The sequence below is a fragment of the Histoplasma capsulatum genome, genomic scaffold, assembly GCF_000149585.1.
Source record: "Histoplasma capsulatum NAm1 scaffold_5 genomic scaffold, whole genome shotgun sequence".
In the NCBI taxonomy this organism is placed as follows: domain Eukaryota; kingdom Fungi; phylum Ascomycota; class Eurotiomycetes; order Onygenales; family Ajellomycetaceae; genus Histoplasma; species Histoplasma mississippiense.
This window is the reverse complement of record NW_001813978.1, coordinates 226,612-246,625: the sequence shown is the minus strand read 5'-3', so window position 1 is coordinate 246,625 and position 20,014 is coordinate 226,612. Positions and strand designations below refer to the sequence as shown.

The window sequence follows — 20,014 nt, the reverse complement described above, 5'->3', positions numbered from 1 at the left end:
ACTCTCTCGATCAGATCAACAATCCCTTTTCATCCTTGGCGTGGGCATTTGAAGGTCGTTAGATAAAAAAATTACAATATTATCGATTGAATTGGAAATTTTCTTTAAAAAAAGAATTAAAAGACTCATTTCGTTCCCTTCCCCTTCGCCTCACTCTCTCCCAACTCCCTAATAAACACCTTCACCACCCCTTCAGAAGCGTCCTCCTGCTCCCTCTCCTTCCCCTCCTCAAACCCGGAACAAACCCCAATGGCCAAATACCTCCCATCGCTGCTAAAGGCCAACGCCGCCACACTCGCCGGAAAGCGCTGGTACTGTCGAATCCGCCTCTTCGCCACGCCATCCCACAGCGCCACAACCCCGTCCCCACCACCAGAGGCAAAGGTGCCATGGACCGGGTGAAACGCCAGTGCGTTGACGGGGTACACGACATCGACACCGGGCTCATCCGGTGTCTGCTGCCTGTGGCATTTGAATGCGTACTTGCGGTCCTGCGAGGAGTCGGAGGGATCGAACCATTCGACCGCGACGCGGCCTTCGATGCTGGAGGAGGCATAGCCGGCGTCGTTGGGCATGCAGGCTACGGCGCGCGTCATGAATTTGAGACTTGATTCGCGGCGCTGCCAGGGTTCGATTGATTGAGTGTGGGTCTCGGGGCCAGCGTTGCTGGATTGGCTGAGGAAAGTTGATAGGGCGTGCAGGTCGTAGATGTACACGGTGCGCGACGCCATGGCGACGACGAGCTTCGGTTGGAGAGAGAGAGACGGAGAAGGGCTTTGCGGGGAGGGGGATTATGGCGGGGGATATTGTAGGGAGGGATTCGGCTTGGTCTGATGGGTTGGCGCGGGTTAGCGGTGCGGTGGATATGTATGGTCGAGTCCCCAGGAGGCGGAAATTAGGAGGTTGTGCTCTTTGCTGTAGACGACAGATTTCACTCCACTTCTATGTGTGCTGAGGACTGTTTGTGTGGCGGTGGGAACATCGATTCTGTATAGTCATGATTTCAGTTGGCGCCTCTGTTACGTGACTCCCGAAGGATGAGGATGAAAGATAGTATATATATTTAGTTGCCACTTACCTCCTGACATCCCAATCCAATCCTGCCGTATATAGCACATTTTCGTCCTCCCCAAAGCAAACATCTAGCACAGGTGCTCGGTGTTTGAATTTGTGTAATAGTTTTCCTTCGCCCACAGCTCCGTTCTCATCGCGCAGATCGTATACATATACATATCTATCCCATGACGACACTACTAAACGCGTGGAATTTGGATACGGAGAAAACTTGACGGAGGAGATGGCATCCGCTGGCGGGGAGGTCAGGGCGAACTGCGCTGGGGTCAGAGTCAGCAAATGCGCCGTGTTTATTGAGTTATTTACTCATTTTTCCATCGCACAATACTTACTTGAAGTCATTGGTCCCAGTAATAAAAAGAATATCAGAATTTAAATAAGAATTTCGATCAGCCGTGGAATACGGAGGTGTTGTGATATCTTCGTGATATTTGTTTGGTTACAGCATTCTTTTTCTGCCGCTGCCAACTAAGGCGGTCAGCAAGAGGTCAGAGTAGCTAAAGGTTCCGGTCTTCAGCTACACCTATTCCCCCACCCATAGCTATATACCAAAATCTGAATAAAAATTAAAAATCAAGAATATATATTTTCCTTTTGATTTTATATATACCTAATTTTCTCTGCTGGTCCCTTAATTTTGACGTGCAGGATGAGAACAGTAGGACTATCAACTCCATGCATTCTTCCTTGAGCTGCGTGCATGCACCATAACTTGGAAGCAAAATATGCCTCAGGCTCAATTATTAGAGACGAGGCAGTCTTAGCGTACTCTTTCCGCCAGTGATCTCAGAGTTCTCTATTGGCTTGAAGATGCCAATTCGGGTCAATTACTAGTGTTGCTCAGACAAGAGTGAGCAACTCAAACAAACGACGCTTAAGTTTCCTTATCAATCGATCTGGATGTCATTTTCTGTCATTCCACACCGCTCTAACTACATCATCGGACTCAACCGCACGCCCGGGAACCCCTTCGTGAAGGAACAGACCAGCCTTCTGCGAACAAGCCATGCCCTTTGCACAGCTGGTAATAGGGCCCCCGGGCTCCGGGAAATCCACCTACTGCGATGGCATGTACCAATTCATGTCCGCGATCGGCCGAAAGTGCTCCGTTGTCAACCTTGACCCCGCCAATGATAGAACCTCCTACAACCCCGCGCTCGATGTGCGCCAGCTCGTGACGCTGGAAGAAATCATGGCGGACGACGCACTGGGACCCAACGGTGGGATGCTATATGCCCTTCAGGAGGTAGAGGCAAATTTTGACTGGCTAAGGGAGGGCTTGAAGAGACTGGGAGGTAGGTGTTGTTTGGAAGTGGTTTAAGTTGGAAAATGGAGCTAAATTTTTATTCACGTTCTATATGAATTGCAGATGACTATGTTCTATTCGATTGCCCGGGGCAGGTCGAGCTCTTCACACACCACTCGTCATTACGAAATATCTTCTTCCAAATCCAAACACTTGGGTACAGAGTCTGTTTTCATCCGTTCCTCAACAACAAAAAACACGCCCCTGAACAAGTTCCTTATCTGTTATATAACTGAACCGTCCATCCTCAACAGCTCGTCGTAGTCCACCTTATCGATTCCTATTACCTCACCGTCCCGTCATTGTATATCTCTGCCCTCCTCCTCGCCCTCCGCGCCATGCTCCAAATGGATCTCCCACACATCAACGTCCTCACAAAAATCGACAACCTTTCCAACTACCCCCCTCTCCCCTTCAATTTAGATTTCTACACAGAAGTCCAAGATCTCTCTTATCTCATGCCGCACTTAAACGAGGAATCCCCCCGCCTTGCCAACTCGAAATTCAGTGCGCTGAACAAGGTCATCATCGAGCTTGTGCAGGATTTCGGACTGGTGGGGTTTGAGACACTCGCAGTCGAGGATAAGAAGAGCATGATGGGTTTGTTACATGTTATTGATCGGGCGGGTGGGTATGCGTTTGGCTCCGCGGAGGGCGCAAATGATACTGTCTGGCAAGTGGCCGTTAGAGAAGGTCTGGACAAACTGGATGTAAGAGACGTGCAGGAGAGATGGCTGGATGCAAAAGATGAGTGGGATGAGAAGGAGAGAAGAGAGTTGGAAGAAGGAGCTAAGGCGCGGGAGGAAGCAGGGAGGAATGCGCGCGATGCTGGAGGTGGTGAAGGCGATGTTGATATGGACGATTTCGACCTGGCCGGTCCCAGCAAATAGCGCCATAATGTTCGTAAAAACTTGGAACGTAAAATAGTGGCCCATTCCATGGATGTATAATAAATAAAATAATAAGGTGGAGGGAAAGGATAGTGAGAAAGAAAGAAAAATTGTACTCACTCGTTTACCCTGGAAAATAGCAAAGCCACTCATGTAATAAAATATATCGAGCAAAAAGAAGTAGCCCTCCTCCTCCATTTCAGTCGCCATCACTCCCTTCCCCATCCTCATCTTCCTCGTCATCCAGCCCCATCTCTACATCCACATCTCCACCTCCAATCTCCCATCCAAACATCCCATCCAGCACCCCACCACCAACGTCCTCCTTCTCCCCTCTCATCCGCATCCGAACAACCTCCCTCCTCGCCCTCGCAATAGCCTCTTGTTCCGCCTTCTTCATCGTCCCTGAAACCCTCACGACACGAAACACACAATCACTTTGCATCACGCCAGGCTTGCCGCTATTGGATGATGAAGGTGGTATGCGAGACATGTACGTTAACGCGCACCAGACAAGTCTGTAGCTCGCGCGAGGACAGCGGATTATAGCCGTGGATGTTGCGGGGGAAAGGTATTTCACTAGACGTACGCACACACATAGGGATTTTTCGTAGATTAGCCTTTCGCAATTGGTTTACCATTTCTCCTTTTAAGTCTCTTAATTTCTTTCTTCGTCCTCTTGGTTCTCACAGCGAGGATCCCAAGCCAGAGCAAGACGATGTATATATATAACGGAAAACACACGTACCACTAACACCCCCCGCGCTGTTGCCGCCCAGCCTGCCCATGCCCCAGTCACCAAACATCTCCGCGACATGTTCGCGCACGGCACGTGCAAGGGACTGTGGGGTAAGTGTGTCGGTGGTCGGGCGGTGGATGAGGAGGTGGATGTCTTTCGCATTGTTGGGAATGGAATGTGTGTGTTTCGACTTTGCTGGTGTCGTAGCGTCGACTGAGGCCGGGGGGTACAGGATGTCTACCAGGAGATAACGATGTTTAAGGCGGACCATTTCTTTCTGGTTTCTTCTTTATATCTTGTTTCGTTGTCCCTTTTTCCTCCTGTCTTTTGGCTTTTTGTTTTTGGACATGTATCATCTCAAAATCACTCGCGCGGCGCGAAGAAAATGAACAAGGCGAGGGGTCATTTAGCGCGTAAATAATTGTGAAACTTCACGGTAAAAAATTGTGGACTTGAGCTGTAGGTAATTGGGGAATTCTCCTTTAACCTAGTGGTAAAAAACCCAATTTTATAGTAATGTTGGACAGGTGTTGAAATCTTCTTGTATTGGAATTTCTATATTCTCTGTATTCAGATATATATGTCTACCCTTAATTTAGTATTCATATCTGTCAAACGCTAGAGGTAACACTAAGCTCCAGAGCCTCAAGCTCTTTCAGTGAGTACTCATATCATTCATCATCTTATTCTTTCATTCTATATTCCTTTGATCTCGTGCTCAAGAACCTTCTACTTCACCTTAAAAACAATTAACCCATGAGGAGTTAGATGAGTTTGAAGGTTTCATCAAAGCTAACTGTCAAATACCCTACAATAAGCTCATTCCTATGCTTCATCTTCAAATTCATGAGAAATGTCCGATACTGCACGGAACATTGTGACCCCATGCACCCAATGACATGAATGGTGATGAATTGATCCATCGTGATCCACATGGCCGTTGGACAGTCCTCACAGGTGTATGCCAGCCCTGGTGATAGGTGAGGGTTAGAGAACGTCCGTGTAGAAGAACCTTGCGACATATTCAGCGCTTGAGCAAGCGTAGTAGACCTGCGGAAAAATGGAAGTTGCTGCGTGATAACCACTCTTCCCTTTTTGCATTCATATATGGCCATGATGTGGAAAATATGCCACTTGATAATAAGTGGCTGGCTGGTATCAGCAACGAAGTAGAAACGGCCAAAGAAGAGGAGAGAGGTAAAGAGGCAATCAAAGCTGAGAAACTAAATCCCTTAATCTTTTTTCTTCCCTCTTTTTCTAATAAAAAGCTATGCTAATATATGTATGTCGTATGTAAGTACTAATTAGTGGTTGACCATCCCTCCACCAAAGAAACCCCCTACGTCTCAAGACCCTCTAAACTCTGCTCCCATTAAACCAACCAAATTGCCAAAGTATCAACAAAAATTCAGTTTGCATGCAAACAAAAAAGTAACCAAGGCAGCAAGAAACCCCCATTTACAAACTAACCTCAACCCGTCCCTCGGCTCCCGGCGCCCCCTTCTGAAAAGAAGGCAACAAATAGGTAATATCATCCCACGGATGCCTGTACAGGCCCGTGCGCAACCGCTTCTGATCCAGGAAATGCGCAATTAACCCAATGCTCCTACCCAACACAAACAAGCCGTTCAATACGCCCATCGACAGGTAATCTTCAGCCTCCTCTGGTGAGAATGCGCCGCAATTCCGCAGCAGGTCGACGAAGCAGACGGCGACGCATCCATCGACATTGAGAATTAGATTGTCCTTTTTGGACGTCGTGACGGTCTCGACGGCGATGGCGTAGTCGAGGAGTTTGTGGCTGGGAAAGTTTTTGTGGACGAATTCTTTTACGAGTTCGACGCGGAGGTCTGGGTTAGCGCGGGATTTTACTTTGTGGCCGATTCCGGGGACTAGACGTTTTTTTAAATGTTAGTGATGACAGAAACAATTAAAACATGGGGTAGGAGAGGAAAAATGTGACAGGGGGGGAGGTGAGTCTCACTTAGTTTATTCTCCTTGCGCATGGTATCGACAAAGTCACGAGGACTGAGACCCTTGTCAAATGCCTTTGTGAACTCCTCCGCGGCACCGTCAAGCGCACCACCGAACCGCGAGCCGATAGTCAGTAGGCCAGACACCAAAGCGCTAATAAGATCCTTGCCTGCTCTTGTCGTGATGATCGTGTTCATAGCGCCAGACACGGCAGGGCCGTGGTCGGCTGTCAGCATGAGGACCATCTCCAAAAACTTGCTGGCGTAGTTGGGGAGGCGGCGACGGAACCAAAGGAGCGACATGACTCCACCGATGCCGATGTCTTCTCGGAACACGTCTGAGATGGGCATGCCAGCGTAAAGCAACTCCTGGCCACGGTCGTCGGAGATCGTGGAGATGAAGGCAGCGGGTTTACGGATGAGACCAAGCTCCTGAGCCCATGCGTAGTCGATGGGGATTTTTGGAGGGACAGGCTCTGATTGGGGTACAATGGTACCCTGCTTGACGAGTTTCTTGTAAACTTCCGCAAGCGTTTGGGGAAGCTCTTCGAAGGTCTCTGGGACGTGGATACCGGCTTCACGCATGCACTTGTTCTTCATGACTGCGGTTTCGAGTTCAGAGTTGGCGGAGGCACCAGCATGGCCGAATTGAACTTCTGTCTTGAACAAACTTGCGCAGGTCCCAATGGCCCATGCGACGACTGGCTTGGTGATGGTGCCGTCCCGCACGGCCTCGATGACACGGTACTCTTCCACACCACCGACTTCACCAAGAAGCACGAGTATTTTGCATTCTGGGTCTGCCTGGTATCGCAGGAGATGATCGATGAATGTGGTTCCTGGATATCTGTCACCTCCAATGGCGACACCCTCGTAGACACCATCCGTGGTTTGGGAGATGATGTTGTTGAGCTCGTTGGACATGCCTCCAGATTTGGACACATAGCCGACGGAGCCCTTGCGGTAGAGTTTAGAAGCGACAATGTTGTCCATCATGCCGCCAGTGTTGCCAATCTTGAACGCACCGGGTTTGATGCCTCCAACAGTCGCAGGGCCAATGATCGTAATTCCTTTTTCCTTCGCGGCGACCATGATTTCTCGGGCGCGCTATTTACCAAATTAGCTTGATATATTCAGTATAACATTCGACGGAAAAATTGGTGCAGTACTCTTTCGGGGACACCCTCGGCGATGATGGCAATAGACTTGATCTGGGGGTACTGCATCAATTCCATGGTGGAGCTGTATACACTTCGGGACGAGGCAAAGTTGACAACGGTATCGACGTCTGGATGTTTGGCAATGGCCTTCCCGACGGCTTGATAGACGGGGAGTAACGTCTCGCTCGTTCCCCAGTACCTGATATAATCAGTCAATTTAAAGCCAAAGATTCATATGATATCATGAGTAGGTTCCCGTTCATACATCTTACTAACGAATTGGCCGCCAAAAGTGTAGATAATGCCAGCTACGGAGGGGGTGGTGCGCTTGCAGATGAAGTCAAAGTCAAGCATTCCCTGCACAGCACGGGGCTGCATGCCACTACACAGTATTAGCACATGATAAGAATGGCAATAGCAGCACCAGGCATGGGAATGGGACGTACTATACAAAGCATCGTGTCTTGTTGTGGAAGAGGCTGTGTTCCAAGGGGGTGAAGGGTCTGCTGGGAGCTGCGAAGCGACGGATATTGTCGTTGGCAGAGAGGTTGCCGTTGGAAGTGCTGGCCAGGGGTGCAGCAGAAGGCATGGCTGATGCGGTATCACACTCGTCAGCACAGTTATTATAGAGGTAGAGTGCGATGCATGGAGGGACATGGTAGAGGGGATTGTGGACGTGGAGGCAGCTCCTTATGGACATTTACCTCTGAATTAACTGTTTGCGGGGCACAGGCCACACCTTGGAGGGAAATGCGGAGGGGGGTGATGGAGGCAGCGAACACAGGAGAACTATAGACAGACAGACAGCACTTGCACACTGGATATCGAGCAGAGGGGTGTGAGGAGTGTCAGGATAGAAAAAGGATCAAGAATCTGAGCTAGAGACAGTCCCTGCCACCGTGATCGTTCGCTGTTGTCGTCGTTGACGTCGTTGTCGTCGTTTGTCGTTGTCGAGGTCGAAAGTTGTTGAGGCATTTGTCTGCGCTGAAGCAAGCGGATTTTCCGTTTTCGGAGCTCGAGGGTGCGCTAGCCGGGGCGGGTTAGTGCTGCCCCAATGGATGGGGATATGGGCCAGGCCATTGGGACCAGGTACCCTGCCACCCAGGATTTGGTATGGAGGTACCCGTCGACTGTTGGCCCGCCCATAGGTAGCAAGCAGTTAAAACAACAGCTGGAGAATAAATACTAGCACATCACACGAATTGTACTGTTTCAATGGTTTGAAATTGGCTCTTGGATAGATAATAAATAGGCTATTTCTTGCTGATAAATTTCCCAACGCCTTTGTCTGCAACTGCAATAATCCCAGTTTTGCGGTTGAGGCCAAAGGTAAACTAGCATAGTCTAGTTCCCGCACCAGGGATAGAATATTACCATAATATCCTCCCCCATAGTTACTCGTGTAGCTGCGTTAGTTTGCATTGTTGTACTGATCTTGGTCTTGTTGTTTTCTTTTTTTTCTTTTTTTTTTCTTCTTGGTTTGTTTGTTCCTTGTCCCAACAACCCCGAGAAGCTCGCAATTCACAAACAACGCCAGTCTCGATCCGCCTTAGTCAATCCCAGCTCAATCCAAACTTACAACTCCTCTCCACCCATCAGATCCTCAACCTTTGTGTGATATCTTCCCTTTCACGTTCTGTTTCGCTTCACAATACTATTCCTCCATCGCTTCAGTTTCCTCATACCCCGCCATATTATAACCCTACTGCGATGTCGGCCAAGTCAATCCTCGAGGCTGATGGCAAGGCCATTCTCAACTACCACCTCACCAGAAGCAAAGTCATTAAGCCCTCCCCTCTGTCGCCTCCTCAAACTCACAACCCTCCTCCAAAGCTCGCCTCCCTCTACTTCCCGGAAGACTCCTCCGTCGAAGCTGTCCTCGACCAGGCTGAGAGCACCTATCCCTGGCTTCTCGCAAACGACGTCCGCCTCGTCGCGAAACCAGACCAATTGATCAAACGGCGGGGGAAGAGTGGGCTTTTGGCTCTGAATAAGACATGGCCGGAGGCCAGAGCTTGGATTGCTGAGCGTGCTGGCAAAGAACAGAAAGTAGAGACTGTCACTGGTGTTCTCAGACAGTTCCTCGTGGAGCCATTTGTACCCCATTCCCAAGAAACAGAATATTATATCAACATTAACTCTGTGCGAGAGGTAAGCAACATGTGTATCATGTATCCACTTTCAAATTAAATGAGACAAAAGAGAACAGGGGAACAAGTTAATTAGCTAACTAACTACAGGGTGACTGGATACTATTCACCCACGAAGGAGGCGTGGACGTGGGGGACGTCGACGCCAAAGCTGAGAAACTACTCATCCCCGTCGACCTCAAGAACTATCCCTCCAACGACGAAATCGCCGCAACCCTCCTAAGCAAAATCCCCCAGGGCCTTCACAATGTGCTGGTCGACTTCATCACCCGCCTCTACGCTGTCTACGTCGACTGCCAATTCACCTACCTCGAAATAAACCCCCTCGTCGTCATCCCCAATGCCACAAAGACCTCCGCTGCAGTCCATTTCCTCGACCTTGCCGCAAAATTAGACCAAACCGCTGAATTCGAATGCGGCACCAAATGGGCCATGGCCCGCTCCCCCGCTGCGCTTGGCACCCCAAATGCACCCAGGACAGACGGAAAAGTAACCATCGACGCTGGCCCGCCCATGGAATTCCCCGCCCCCTTCGGTCGCGAACTTAGCAAGGAAGAAAAATTCATCGCGGACATGGACGCAAAGACAGGCGCCTCGCTCAAACTCACCGTCCTCAACGCCAATGGCCGCATCTGGACCCTCGTCGCCGGCGGAGGTGCCTCCGTCGTCTACGCCGATGCGATCGCCTCCGCCGGCTTTGTGGCGGATCTGGCCAACTACGGCGAATACTCCGGGGCCCCCACCGAGACGCAGACGTTCAACTACGCGCGCACGATCCTGGACTTGATGCTGCGCGCCCCCATGCATCCGCAGGGCAAAGTGCTGTTTATTGGCGGTGGCATTGCGAACTTCACCAACGTCGCGTCGACGTTCAAGGGCGTTATTCGCGCGCTGAGGGAGGTGGCGTCCATCCTTGTGGAGCATAAAGTGCAGATCTGGGTGAGGCGGGCCGGCCCCAATTATCAGGAGGGCCTGAAGAACATCAAGGCCGTTGGCGAGGAGTTGGGTCTTGATATGCATGTTTACGGGCCGGAGATGCATGTTAGCGGCATTGTGCCGTTGGCGCTGTTGGGGAAGAAGACGGACGTTAAGGAATTTGGGACGGCGTAATGGTGGTGGTGGTGTCTGTGTGTGGCTTTTGTGTGTTTTTCTTCGACCTTGGTCTCCCCACCCTCTAAATCTACTTTTCTAGAAAATTTAATGCTTTTCGTGTGGTTTCCCGGCGCAGGGATGATTTGTTGATTGATTAATATATAAATAGATGAATGGATGGATGGATGGATGAGGCTGGATGCAAGGGAATCGGAGCTTAACTTCACCGGACATGAAATGAGATGGACAAGGACAAAATAATACGTACATGAGCAAAAATAAATATACACAACACAGAACATATTAGCGCGCGCGGCATGGGAATGAAAACCTTCTAAGAATCGCTTGTTTGCCGTTGGTGATATCTCCGTTGCCTATCACCCTCCTTCAATTGGAAAAGCAGCCTCCACAAGGGGTATTATATTCTCTTTCACCTAATTCAGGGGGAATAAGAACCAGCAGTAGTTTTGGTCTCTTCATCGGCTCAATCACACGCCCAGCCCTTCGCAACTCCTCATGGAACTGCCTGGCCTAGTGGATTTACCAGGATCACCCAGGTAGAACCAACGTGAATGGGGATAAACAATTATGCCCTCGGCCATTTGGATTGTTTTCGCGGTGCATGATGAACGGAAACATCAGAAGCGGGAGAGAAATAATCTCACTCTCCGAGCACAACCAACTCTGAGCGAATGTTTAGCCTTTACCAGTCTCTGGCATGCAACTAGAGAAAAGCCATTGAGACAGGTAGGCTGGCAGGCTTGGGGAAGATAGATATCCAAGCTTCGGAATAGTTTCCAATCCTGATAGACACTTCGCGCTTCGCAAACTTCCCACCACTGCATGCATGCTGAAGGAAATGAGCGGCGACTGGATAACCCCTGAAGAGCTATGTATCTGATAGTTACTGGGTTGTATCTATGATAAGGGGTTGACTGGTTGGTGATATAGTTATTATGGGGTCGACACCCCACTTCTCACCGAGCTTTTACTGTAGGTTGTCAAGCCCCTGAACAAGTTATTTATTTAACCTCCGCCGTAAAAAGCTTCTGCGAATAAAGTCAACTCTCCCACGCGAGGACTGGAGCTTGGAACTCGGCCTGCTCGTCCATACTTTTACCATTTGCAATTCCGAACCGCGCAGGGGCATCCTGTTTGAATATCATACACCAATGCTGTGGAGCAGAATATCGTCCGGTGAGGTGTCTGAACTGTTCTCTGGTGTTTGGCATGCATTGACCTTTTCGCACGTATATGTGTGGTAACCTTACCTTCTGCAGTTCTGCTCTCGAAATCTCAAATCTTCAGCCATTGTTTGAGATTGTGCTCAACGGGGATCTTTGGCGAAGCATATAGTTTTGTCTCCCATCTTGTGAGTTACCATGTCTGTTGGCAGTTTCCATAGGTCTCTCATTCAGTATAACTATGCTCAGCTGCTGATTACATCCACTACCGACTGATGCTGCGAAGCATGACGTCATTGATGCCAGAAGTTGTTCATGGATGTTTTCATCTCAAGTTCAATTATGTGTTCATCAATCCCAGAGTGGCTCCTCTTCGTAGTATTCATGCTGATACTTATCACTGAGGAAAAAGCCATCTATTAACTCTGCGCCTATAGGTTCTACCAGGCAAAGGATCGTTGTGCGATTCTTTGTAGTTGAAGTCAGCCCACCAGCCAGCGTTAAGTGTATGCAACTGAGCAACTGCAAACAGCCTCAGGAGAGGGGAGAAGGATAATCGGGCACAGAACCCTGGGAATCGAAGCACAACCTTTGATACAATTCTGGTATTCCATTCGCGACTTGTCTGAGGCGCGCTTCACACATTCGGCGTATGTGAGCAAGTTTCCACACAGCAGAACGACACAGTCGCCCCATCATGGATTTGATCTGGCTTTCAGGCAAAACAGCCGACCATGTTAACGCCGCCCACATTCGGCGCATTGTGTGACCAGAGGAACCGTGATTTCCAAGTTGCTTTGAGGCGATCAAAGGAATCCTATAAAGATCAAGAGCTCCTGAAATAATGAAAATGGTTTCTTCCATGGTTTACAAATCATTCTACCCATCTCTTCAGAACTGGTGACTTCTCCATCTTCGCAGGTTATCACGATGAACGCATTCATTTCTTTGACAAGTTTTGCTCTTGCTTTATTTCCCCCGTTCTCATCTGCAGTTTTGCCGAATCAAAGTTCGAACCTCGACTTTTCCCCGTTCCGCCTTTTCGCCATTAGCCCTCGAGGTTTCATACCTAAAATCCAGGGGCAAGCTTCAGATTTCGAGCAATGCTGTGGTGATTGGGCCGGCTCAAGGTGCTAGGGATTTTACAGCTGTGAGAGCTCCTCCATCTCCTCCATAATTTCCTTTTCCCTATCCTTGTCCTACGAATGCGACGCCCAGGGAGGGGCGGCGGGAGGGGCGTTGATATTCTAACAGAGGAGGAGAAAGTATATCTACCCACTCCCGGAGGGCGAAATGAAGATCAGTGGTGGCGAAGATGGGCGCTTCTTCTTGGACCCCGGTAGCCATCATCCTACACTAGGGTACCATACCCTCAAATTTGGCCGTACGAGCAGCGCCCAGAGCAGGTCCCATGGCTTTTCTATTACGAATACCGGTTGTGGTCCGCATTGTGGTGGGCCGCAACTCATCTATGATGCGGCGGACAAGGGCGATGGCACCCAAGGGAATTGGCTTGCGTATCCTCTCGACGGAGCCAATGGCAAGAGCGGATACTCGATTCATTGGGTTCCTGGAGTTCCATTTCCGGAGGGCCATAAGCTCATTTACTTGATGTGTGAGCCTGCTCCACAATGAAATTCTTCTTAGATCCTGTTCGCCGACATGTGAATTTCGACGATTTTGTGGAATGTGGTACTCCATTGAAAGGAAAAGGGGGTGGATAATTGTAAATTTTTATAGGTATAGTGAAAACATGGCATTACATATAATAACACTGCTCTTTGCTGTGCTTTTATATCAAGGTATAGAGATATCAGTATCATAGAGTCCTCATACTCTAATATCTCTTGCTAGTATATATAAAAATTCATTGTTTTGAAGAAAACGTGAGAACGTTGATAGAAAATTTGGGGCTAATGAGTCTAATTTAATTATCATGTGACACTATAACTACTAGGTACTGACTACTCCGTACTATGTGTTAAACTACTTTGGATAGTATATATTGATTAGAAGTCACAAAAGTTTCAAACTTCTTGCGTAGCACTGTACTTTGCCAAGTTTGCTATTGATCAATTCATCGAGAAACTTGTATCGTAGATCTATATATACACCTTTTTGTAACTATGCGAAGCCTTGCTATTGGACTACCTTTGTAGATCGAAAACCTTATCGAAAATCTTATCAAACTAGACTTTTAACTTTAGACAAAAAGGGAGCAGGAATTACACACTCATCACACTCATCACCTTCAATCTCAACTTGAAAGATCATCTCCAGTTTGTGTTTAGCCTCACCACGATCATGGTCTGTAATCATACCGTCATTGAGTAAAAACTCTAACACATTGAAGACCCAATGCTGGCAGCCCCCAATGGTAGGATTCATTATCAACCGCCTGGGAACTAACTACCACATGATAGCCTTCAATATTGGTGATATCTGCCATGAAGATATCTCAACATTGGCGATCAGTATTTTCTGGACGGCTGGAGAGTTCTTGATACTGAAATTGATCTGGGTTTCCAACAACTTGAAACACCAAGTGGGAGTCCCCTTCTTCAAGGCATAGAGCTTAATGATACGTTCCTAGTGTCTGCCGGGGTTTATATACAGTGATATAAAGAATTGCCATTCTATATAATTCTCGAGTGGAAGCTCATAGTCTACTATTATAATATAAATCTTATTACTCATGAGTATTATTTATATGGGATAGTATAGATATTGAATATAATAAATAGAGATGATAGGCTTATGAATGTACAGTATATAGACTACCAGTGATATGATAGCTATCGATGATATGATAGTAGTATCTATTACATGGCATAGTATCTGCAGATGACATGTCATGCAATGTTTTTACCCTACCTATAAAAATTTATGTGCAATTATTCACCCCCGAGGAAAATGATCATTCGTATCCAAGTCTTTTTGTGTTTCCTCATACTTCAAATTTTGGATTCTCCTTTATATTGATTTACTTCTTTCGGAAGAACAGCGTCGTACACGAGAGCGATGGGCACCGTGCAAAAGAGGGGATTTTTACCGTTACCCATGTTTCCTTGGTCTCCAAGTATCAATGCCGTCAAGGATCGTTTGAGACCCTCTTCCTTAATATCTATACTCACCATACGGAGTATGCAGTGAACACCATCGTACTGTACAGATGTACATACAAAGGGCTTGGCTCAAACGGTTATCCCATCGTCAAGCAACCAATGGTTTCAATTGATGTCATTTCATACAAAGCATACCTTGTCGAAGGCAACAATAAAGTTTCCATAACTGTGGAACGCGCGTACATATTCCCCCCTCTATGGCTGCGAATATTGAAAGATGCTGCATGTATCGATACATCTCTGGCGCCATTGCTAGATGTCCCGACGTCTAACTAAGCCCGTACATCTATAATCTGCGGTAATCTGTGCCTCTTATAGGTTTGACATTTTTACCCCTACTCAACCAAAAAAAAAAAAAAAAAAAAAAAAAAAAAAAAAAAAAAAAAAAAAAAAAAAATTGGACCAATTCTCGAACGCCCGAGGTGACTGCCGAAGATATCGGGTTGTGGCCGTGCTCTGGCAACGGGCTGTGTGGTGGGTAATAACGCATGGAGTTAACTCCGTAATTTCGCACAGAAAGGTAGTGATGCTTTTGCGACGGGAATCTGAACAACAAACGCGAGAGATGAAAGGTGACACTTCTTTGACTGGATTGACTTTCTCATCGCGCGCTCGATCCCCTACGTATGAAGTTAATATAGGCAGGAAAGGAGTCTTCGCTGATGTAGGCTAAATAGGCATCAGACGTATAATGAATTCGCCGGCGCAATAGAAATATCTATTTCAATCAGTGCTAACTAGAGCTCTGCTCTCCTCCTCTTTAGGATCTACATGCTTCTAATCTAATATCATATCTAGTTAGCTCAAGTGGTAGATTTGGTGGAGCTTGACTATTCAGAACAACGATAGAATAATAAGCTTAGTTGATAAGTTATATGTCAAATAGCGAAGCATACAGCGTAGCCTCGGTTAACTAGGGGTTATAACACACTCACCAATCAACGGTCAACGTCCCAGCTGAGGTATTAGCAAGGCGACCCCCTTATAATGGTGAGCTACTGGGAAAGAACCAAAGAAAAAATCCATTGGACAAAAGTGAAATCCCCCGAAGCTTGACAATCTCCGGAGAACGAATTGGATTGTGGGGGAGATATCATTCGCCGTCCCCACCAGGCCTTCAACGACGCCAGCAAGAATTGAACTGCGCATTGTGATTACAGGGTGGTATGGGGCCCGGGAACAACCTTGCCACTGTGAACCTGTCAGCAACAGCCAGAGAAGTTTCAGATCTCTCCATTGTTCCTTGATTTTGATGGTTCCGCTCGGAGGCGGTTCAACTTTGCTGGGAATAGGAATAAGAGGTAATAATGGTCATATCGGCTAATTGTTTTTCAAAGAGTGCGTACCGTTGCCGGGAATCTTACGAAAAACCGGGGATTCATGGCTGAGAAGAGGAGGTGCTGATTTTCTTATTTTATAATCTGACAGCTGAAAGACAACAACCCAGCATCATCATATCATCCTCGTCAACGACAGCCACCTGATGAACTGATTACCGCAGCCTGCCCGGAAAGAAATAAAATAAGTGGCACTAAGAATCATTATTAATGTCATCGTTATTCTTTCCATTGCGCTTGTTTCTTACCCGCCTCTAGTGCACCCTGCGCTATTGACGCAGAATTGGCTCCAATGGAACGGGCAAATAAAATGGGCGAGGTACTCGGAGTGCATATGTACAGGTACGGTACAAATATTTCCAGAACCAAGAAATAAGGCGTAAAAATAAGTAGAAGGAATGTAGAGAAAGTATACAAGTCGCAACTGGGGGTGTGATACGATGGATTTTGGCCACAAGTGGATTAGAAAAGCAAAAGGTGGTAAAAACCTTGGATATTAAGTTGCTTTTTGCACCAATGGGAACCGAGGAGAAAAAAAAAAAAAGGGTGGTATATATATTAGGCCAAAATGGATTTTTCTCTGCCTGAAAGCAATTGTTGATGTGTAGAGCGTAATACGAGCAAAATATCTTTATACATACTCGGACAACAGTCCAGTGGGGGAGAAGGGGGGAATTAGAGCAGTTTTAAGGCTAAAAAAAAACAAAAAACAAAAAAAAAAAAAACGTAGCTAAACTGCGGCCAGTACAACGATGATAGATTAAACCCGGCGATAGAACAGAAATCCAACATTCCCATCCCTCCGGTAGTTATCGATGATGTGCCTGGGATCCCAAGTTATAATTTACAGGTAAGCAGCAAGGGCAAGGAGGGCGGCAGCAATGCCTCCAATGTTGGCATTGAGGTTGGAGCCAGCGCCCGGAGCAGGTGGGACAGTGCCCGTGCCCGTAGGGGTAGGGATGGTGTAAGAACCGGTACCGGTGGGTTTTGGAGTCTGGCCTTCAGTCACGCTTGGGGTTGTAACTGGGGCAGATTCGGTTGGATATGGGGTGAGGGTTCCGGTGGCAGACTCGGTGGGGGCACCTGTTGGCTGCGCAGAGGTGCCAGTGGCGGAGCCAGTGCCAACGGGAGGAAGTACGATGGGGACACCAGCTGCGGAGCATTGGGAGACGACGAGGTTGGAGACGGCTAAACAGGAACATTAGATGAAAGAATATCCAGTCGGGTCAGAAGGAATAGATTTTTATGTTTATTTTATTCTTTAATTCTTTCCCCTCAACTTACAGGCTTGGTCTTGCGGTGGACAGGCGGCCTCAACGCAAGGGGTGATCTTTGCTGGAAGGGTTGGCACCTTGCAGTGGCAGGCGAAGTCGGTTACGCTTGAGCAACCATCGCTACCGAGGGCTTCGGCGAAGCATTGAAACTATTAACCCGGTCAGTTTCTGGATGCTTTTCCAGTGTTCAGAATTGAATTCGACATACGGCGCACTGAGGAATGTCAGGGAGCTGAGCATTGGCGAGGCTGGCCGCAACAAGGGCGATGAGAGCGTGAGAGAACTGCATCTTGGAAAATATATTAAAAGGTCTATATAGACAAAAGCGAAAATCCTTTGTTTGTTGGAATATGCTATAATATAAAACGACCGGCTTGATTGAAGCAGAAAAAGAGTGTTCGAGAATGAAAAGATTTTTTTTTTAAAAAAAAAAAAAAAAAAAGACTGAAAAAGAGGACGCGGAATGCCTCTTATAATACTTGGGCATTGGCGGGTTCTGTCTCTGAGCGCTTGGCTTAGTCACATGCAACGGACTCGGCTATGTTGCCAACCCAGCCAAGATATCAAACAACGATGACCATGCTACGCACCGGTAGCCCGTCCCTGCCCCACAGCTAAGGGTGACAACAAAACTGGGAATTTGGAAATTTGGAACGCGGCCTGTGACCGGGAGGAGCAGAGAATGTCAGCCTGTGGAGCTGCCGCTGGCCGTGGCGAATCATTGTTTGACGCCAATCGATATTTTGGTGCCCCCTTCTGGTGATCACCAATGGAGCTTGGTTTCTCTTGTCAGTTTTCTCGATGTTGGCGTGAATTGCGCTCAAGGGGTCCTTGAACTGATAGTACCGGATTCTGTCAGTTCCCAAAATACACCTTGATGCTTGCATTCAAATACAGTACAACGCAGACGCATGGATTCCAAAAAAAAAAAAAAAAAAAAAAAAGGAACGACTGAGCACGGCCAACGGCAATACCTCCCAACTAACCTTCCGCAGCTGCATCTTATTCCATTCGGGGTTCAGTGAGAATTTGATATGTAATTTGCAAAAGAAAAGGAGCTTCTCTCCGAAGAGTTTCATCAGGATTTCGGTGTCCAATTTCCCCCCAGAGTCTGGCAGGGGGCATCCCCCAGCAAAAAATGATTGGCGCTCCAAGGACCAACGGTTCGTACTCCTTTTGATTCGTCAAGTTTTGCCAAAGATCCTTGACAATCTCTCCGTTGATCAATGATCGTTCTGGCTGAAGCTTATTAGCTTCGGAAGAGCCTACCACAAATGCAAGTGCTTCAGGGTCGCTCAGAGTTAAAACCACGGGGCGTTGCAGCTTGCAGGTCCCAATCTCCATTCGCGGAGAACTTCGCCACATATTCATTGCCTTGATTTCCTCTGTAGCTAGGAGTATATCTTTCGAATAAGTCGAACCACCGGCTGGTGAATTACGAGGAGAGCAACGAGGATGAAGAATCGCACTTTTCGCTCCCGGTGAACAAAAATGTAAATATGATGTACTGTGCATGTACAGTACATTACAAGTGACAGTGCATGGACAGACCAAGAATTTCAATCGAGCTGATCATTTTTCAATACATCAATAACTTCCCAGCTCTGGGGAATGTTTTATATTTTGTCTGCACACGCAACGGGTGGCTGCATTATTGGACCACTGAATGAGGAAGTGGTTTCGTTGGCTCAGTCCACCGCTGGCCTGGATCCCCTCTGGCCGTGCTGTCCAACCCCGCAGCTCGAAAAGCATTACGACAGCAACGCCAACATACGGGGCTTGGGCTATTTTAGTTACATTTGGCCTGGGCCTATGAATCTTCGTGTGATATCAACAGTAATGTGTTGATATACCTCAGAGGGTAGCAAAAGAACAAAAGGCGAAATTTGCCAGCACGGCCATGAATCAGTCATAGGGGACAAACACAGCTACAGAAGGGTTTAAGCACTTCCGTGGCCAAGAAGGAGAAAAACGACCAATGCCATATCAAAATCTGTTGAATATGACAATACAGTGGATGGAAATATTATTTGGGGTGACACGGTTGTAGTCTCAGACGGCGGCTGAGGCGATAATACTTTTGGCAGCCTGGCAGAATCTTCTCTGGAACGGCATCAGGATCAATCACTGGACTGAGACGGCTTTATCGAAGTCCACATCTAAATCTCACCTAGGAGCCGAGTTTTCGCAGCAAGTTCCACAAAATCGGATAGGCTCATGCCTGGTTTATTTTCTTGAATATATCTTTACTCCCATATTGGGCCCGACGGAGCCCGTGCCTATATATTTCATCATCGCTATGGATTGCTGGAGAAAGATAAATGTGTCAAACTCCGAAGGATGCGATTTTACTTCCATTTTCACGCCCTGCTAAAGTACGTCGCTCGAGCGTCTTCCTATCTCGCGACGACGATTTCCAAACTCAGGTCGAGCTTTAAGGTCTCGCGCGAGGGTTATCGACGAGGCTCTCTTCTCTCAAGACTACCTGTAGAAAATCTGTACTTGCGTATCAACGTAGAGCGAATTTTAGTCCCGAAGTTGAAAATGCATTTTGAATATCTTGTGGGGAGGGGGGGGGGGGGTGATTCACCGGAGTGCTGTCCACTTCTCGCCTCTTCATTCCCCTGGTATCCCCGTGGGGAAGTCTTCATTTAGCATGTCCACATGGCAAGAAGTTCAGCGAGCTCGAAGTTCATTCATCGCTTCACGG

General features: G+C 47.7%; 10 protein-coding genes across 10 annotated transcripts; 4 read left to right on the top strand and 6 right to left on the bottom strand.

Annotated features, from left to right (window-relative positions):
• Nucleotides 1-125: 125 nt before the first annotated feature.
• On the bottom strand, nucleotides 126-731 carry HCAG_04938 (hypothetical protein; the record flags this gene model as incomplete). The annotated part of the gene is made up of 1 exon (XM_001539421.1): nucleotides 126-731. One exon carries the CDS (start codon nucleotides 729-731, stop codon nucleotides 126-128), a length of 606 nt encoding a protein of 201 aa, XP_001539471.1.
• Nucleotides 732-1,003: 272 nt separating this feature from the next.
• Nucleotides 1,004-1,416, bottom strand: HCAG_04937 (hypothetical protein; the record flags this gene model as incomplete). The annotated part of the gene is made up of 3 exons (XM_001539420.1): nucleotides 1,004-1,016; nucleotides 1,079-1,334; nucleotides 1,407-1,416. The coding sequence occupies 3 exons, from the start codon at nucleotides 1,414-1,416 to the stop codon at nucleotides 1,004-1,006; spliced, it is 279 nt and encodes a 92-aa protein (XP_001539470.1).
• A 664-nt stretch (nucleotides 1,417-2,080) lies between these two features.
• HCAG_04936 (hypothetical protein) lies at nucleotides 2,081-3,270 on the top strand (the record flags this gene model as incomplete). The annotated part of the gene is made up of 3 exons (XM_001539419.1): nucleotides 2,081-2,369; nucleotides 2,444-2,544; nucleotides 2,635-3,270. The coding sequence occupies 3 exons, from the start codon at nucleotides 2,081-2,083 to the stop codon at nucleotides 3,268-3,270; spliced, it is 1,026 nt and encodes a 341-aa protein (XP_001539469.1).
• A 434-nt stretch (nucleotides 3,271-3,704) lies between these two features.
• On the bottom strand, nucleotides 3,705-4,280 carry HCAG_04935 (conserved hypothetical protein; the record flags this gene model as incomplete). Its single annotated transcript, XM_001539418.1, has 3 exons — nucleotides 3,705-3,731; nucleotides 3,780-3,849; nucleotides 4,015-4,280. 3 exons carry the CDS (start codon nucleotides 4,278-4,280, stop codon nucleotides 3,705-3,707), a joined length of 363 nt encoding a protein of 120 aa, XP_001539468.1.
• A 1,187-nt stretch (nucleotides 4,281-5,467) lies between these two features.
• On the bottom strand, nucleotides 5,468-7,731 carry HCAG_04934 (ATP-citrate synthase subunit 1; the record flags this gene model as incomplete). Its single annotated transcript, XM_001539417.1, has 5 exons — nucleotides 5,468-5,901; nucleotides 5,994-7,089; nucleotides 7,152-7,341; nucleotides 7,408-7,524; nucleotides 7,589-7,731. The coding sequence occupies 5 exons, from the start codon at nucleotides 7,729-7,731 to the stop codon at nucleotides 5,468-5,470; spliced, it is 1,980 nt and encodes a 659-aa protein (XP_001539467.1).
• A 1,121-nt stretch (nucleotides 7,732-8,852) lies between these two features.
• On the top strand, nucleotides 8,853-10,402 carry HCAG_04933 (hypothetical protein; the record flags this gene model as incomplete). Its single annotated transcript, XM_001539416.1, has 2 exons — nucleotides 8,853-9,293; nucleotides 9,383-10,402. The coding sequence occupies 2 exons, from the start codon at nucleotides 8,853-8,855 to the stop codon at nucleotides 10,400-10,402; spliced, it is 1,461 nt and encodes a 486-aa protein (XP_001539466.1).
• Nucleotides 10,403-11,445: 1,043 nt separating this feature from the next.
• HCAG_04932 (predicted protein) lies at nucleotides 11,446-11,616 on the bottom strand (the record flags this gene model as incomplete). Its single annotated transcript, XM_001539415.1, has 1 exon — nucleotides 11,446-11,616. One exon carries the CDS (start codon nucleotides 11,614-11,616, stop codon nucleotides 11,446-11,448), a length of 171 nt encoding a protein of 56 aa, XP_001539465.1.
• A 1,245-nt stretch (nucleotides 11,617-12,861) lies between these two features.
• Nucleotides 12,862-13,337, top strand: HCAG_04931 (predicted protein; the record flags this gene model as incomplete). The annotated part of the gene is made up of 2 exons (XM_001539414.1): nucleotides 12,862-13,183; nucleotides 13,309-13,337. The coding sequence occupies 2 exons, from the start codon at nucleotides 12,862-12,864 to the stop codon at nucleotides 13,335-13,337; spliced, it is 351 nt and encodes a 116-aa protein (XP_001539464.1).
• A 589-nt stretch (nucleotides 13,338-13,926) lies between these two features.
• On the top strand, nucleotides 13,927-14,140 carry HCAG_04930 (predicted protein; the record flags this gene model as incomplete). The annotated part of the gene is made up of 2 exons (XM_001539413.1): nucleotides 13,927-13,945; nucleotides 13,992-14,140. The coding sequence occupies 2 exons, from the start codon at nucleotides 13,927-13,929 to the stop codon at nucleotides 14,138-14,140; spliced, it is 168 nt and encodes a 55-aa protein (XP_001539463.1).
• Nucleotides 14,141-16,874: 2,734 nt separating this feature from the next.
• On the bottom strand, nucleotides 16,875-17,593 carry HCAG_04929 (hypothetical protein; the record flags this gene model as incomplete). The annotated part of the gene is made up of 3 exons (XM_001539412.1): nucleotides 16,875-17,218; nucleotides 17,315-17,453; nucleotides 17,513-17,593. 3 exons carry the CDS (start codon nucleotides 17,591-17,593, stop codon nucleotides 16,875-16,877), a joined length of 564 nt encoding a protein of 187 aa, XP_001539462.1.
• Between the last annotated feature and the right edge of the window lie 2,421 nt (nucleotides 17,594-20,014).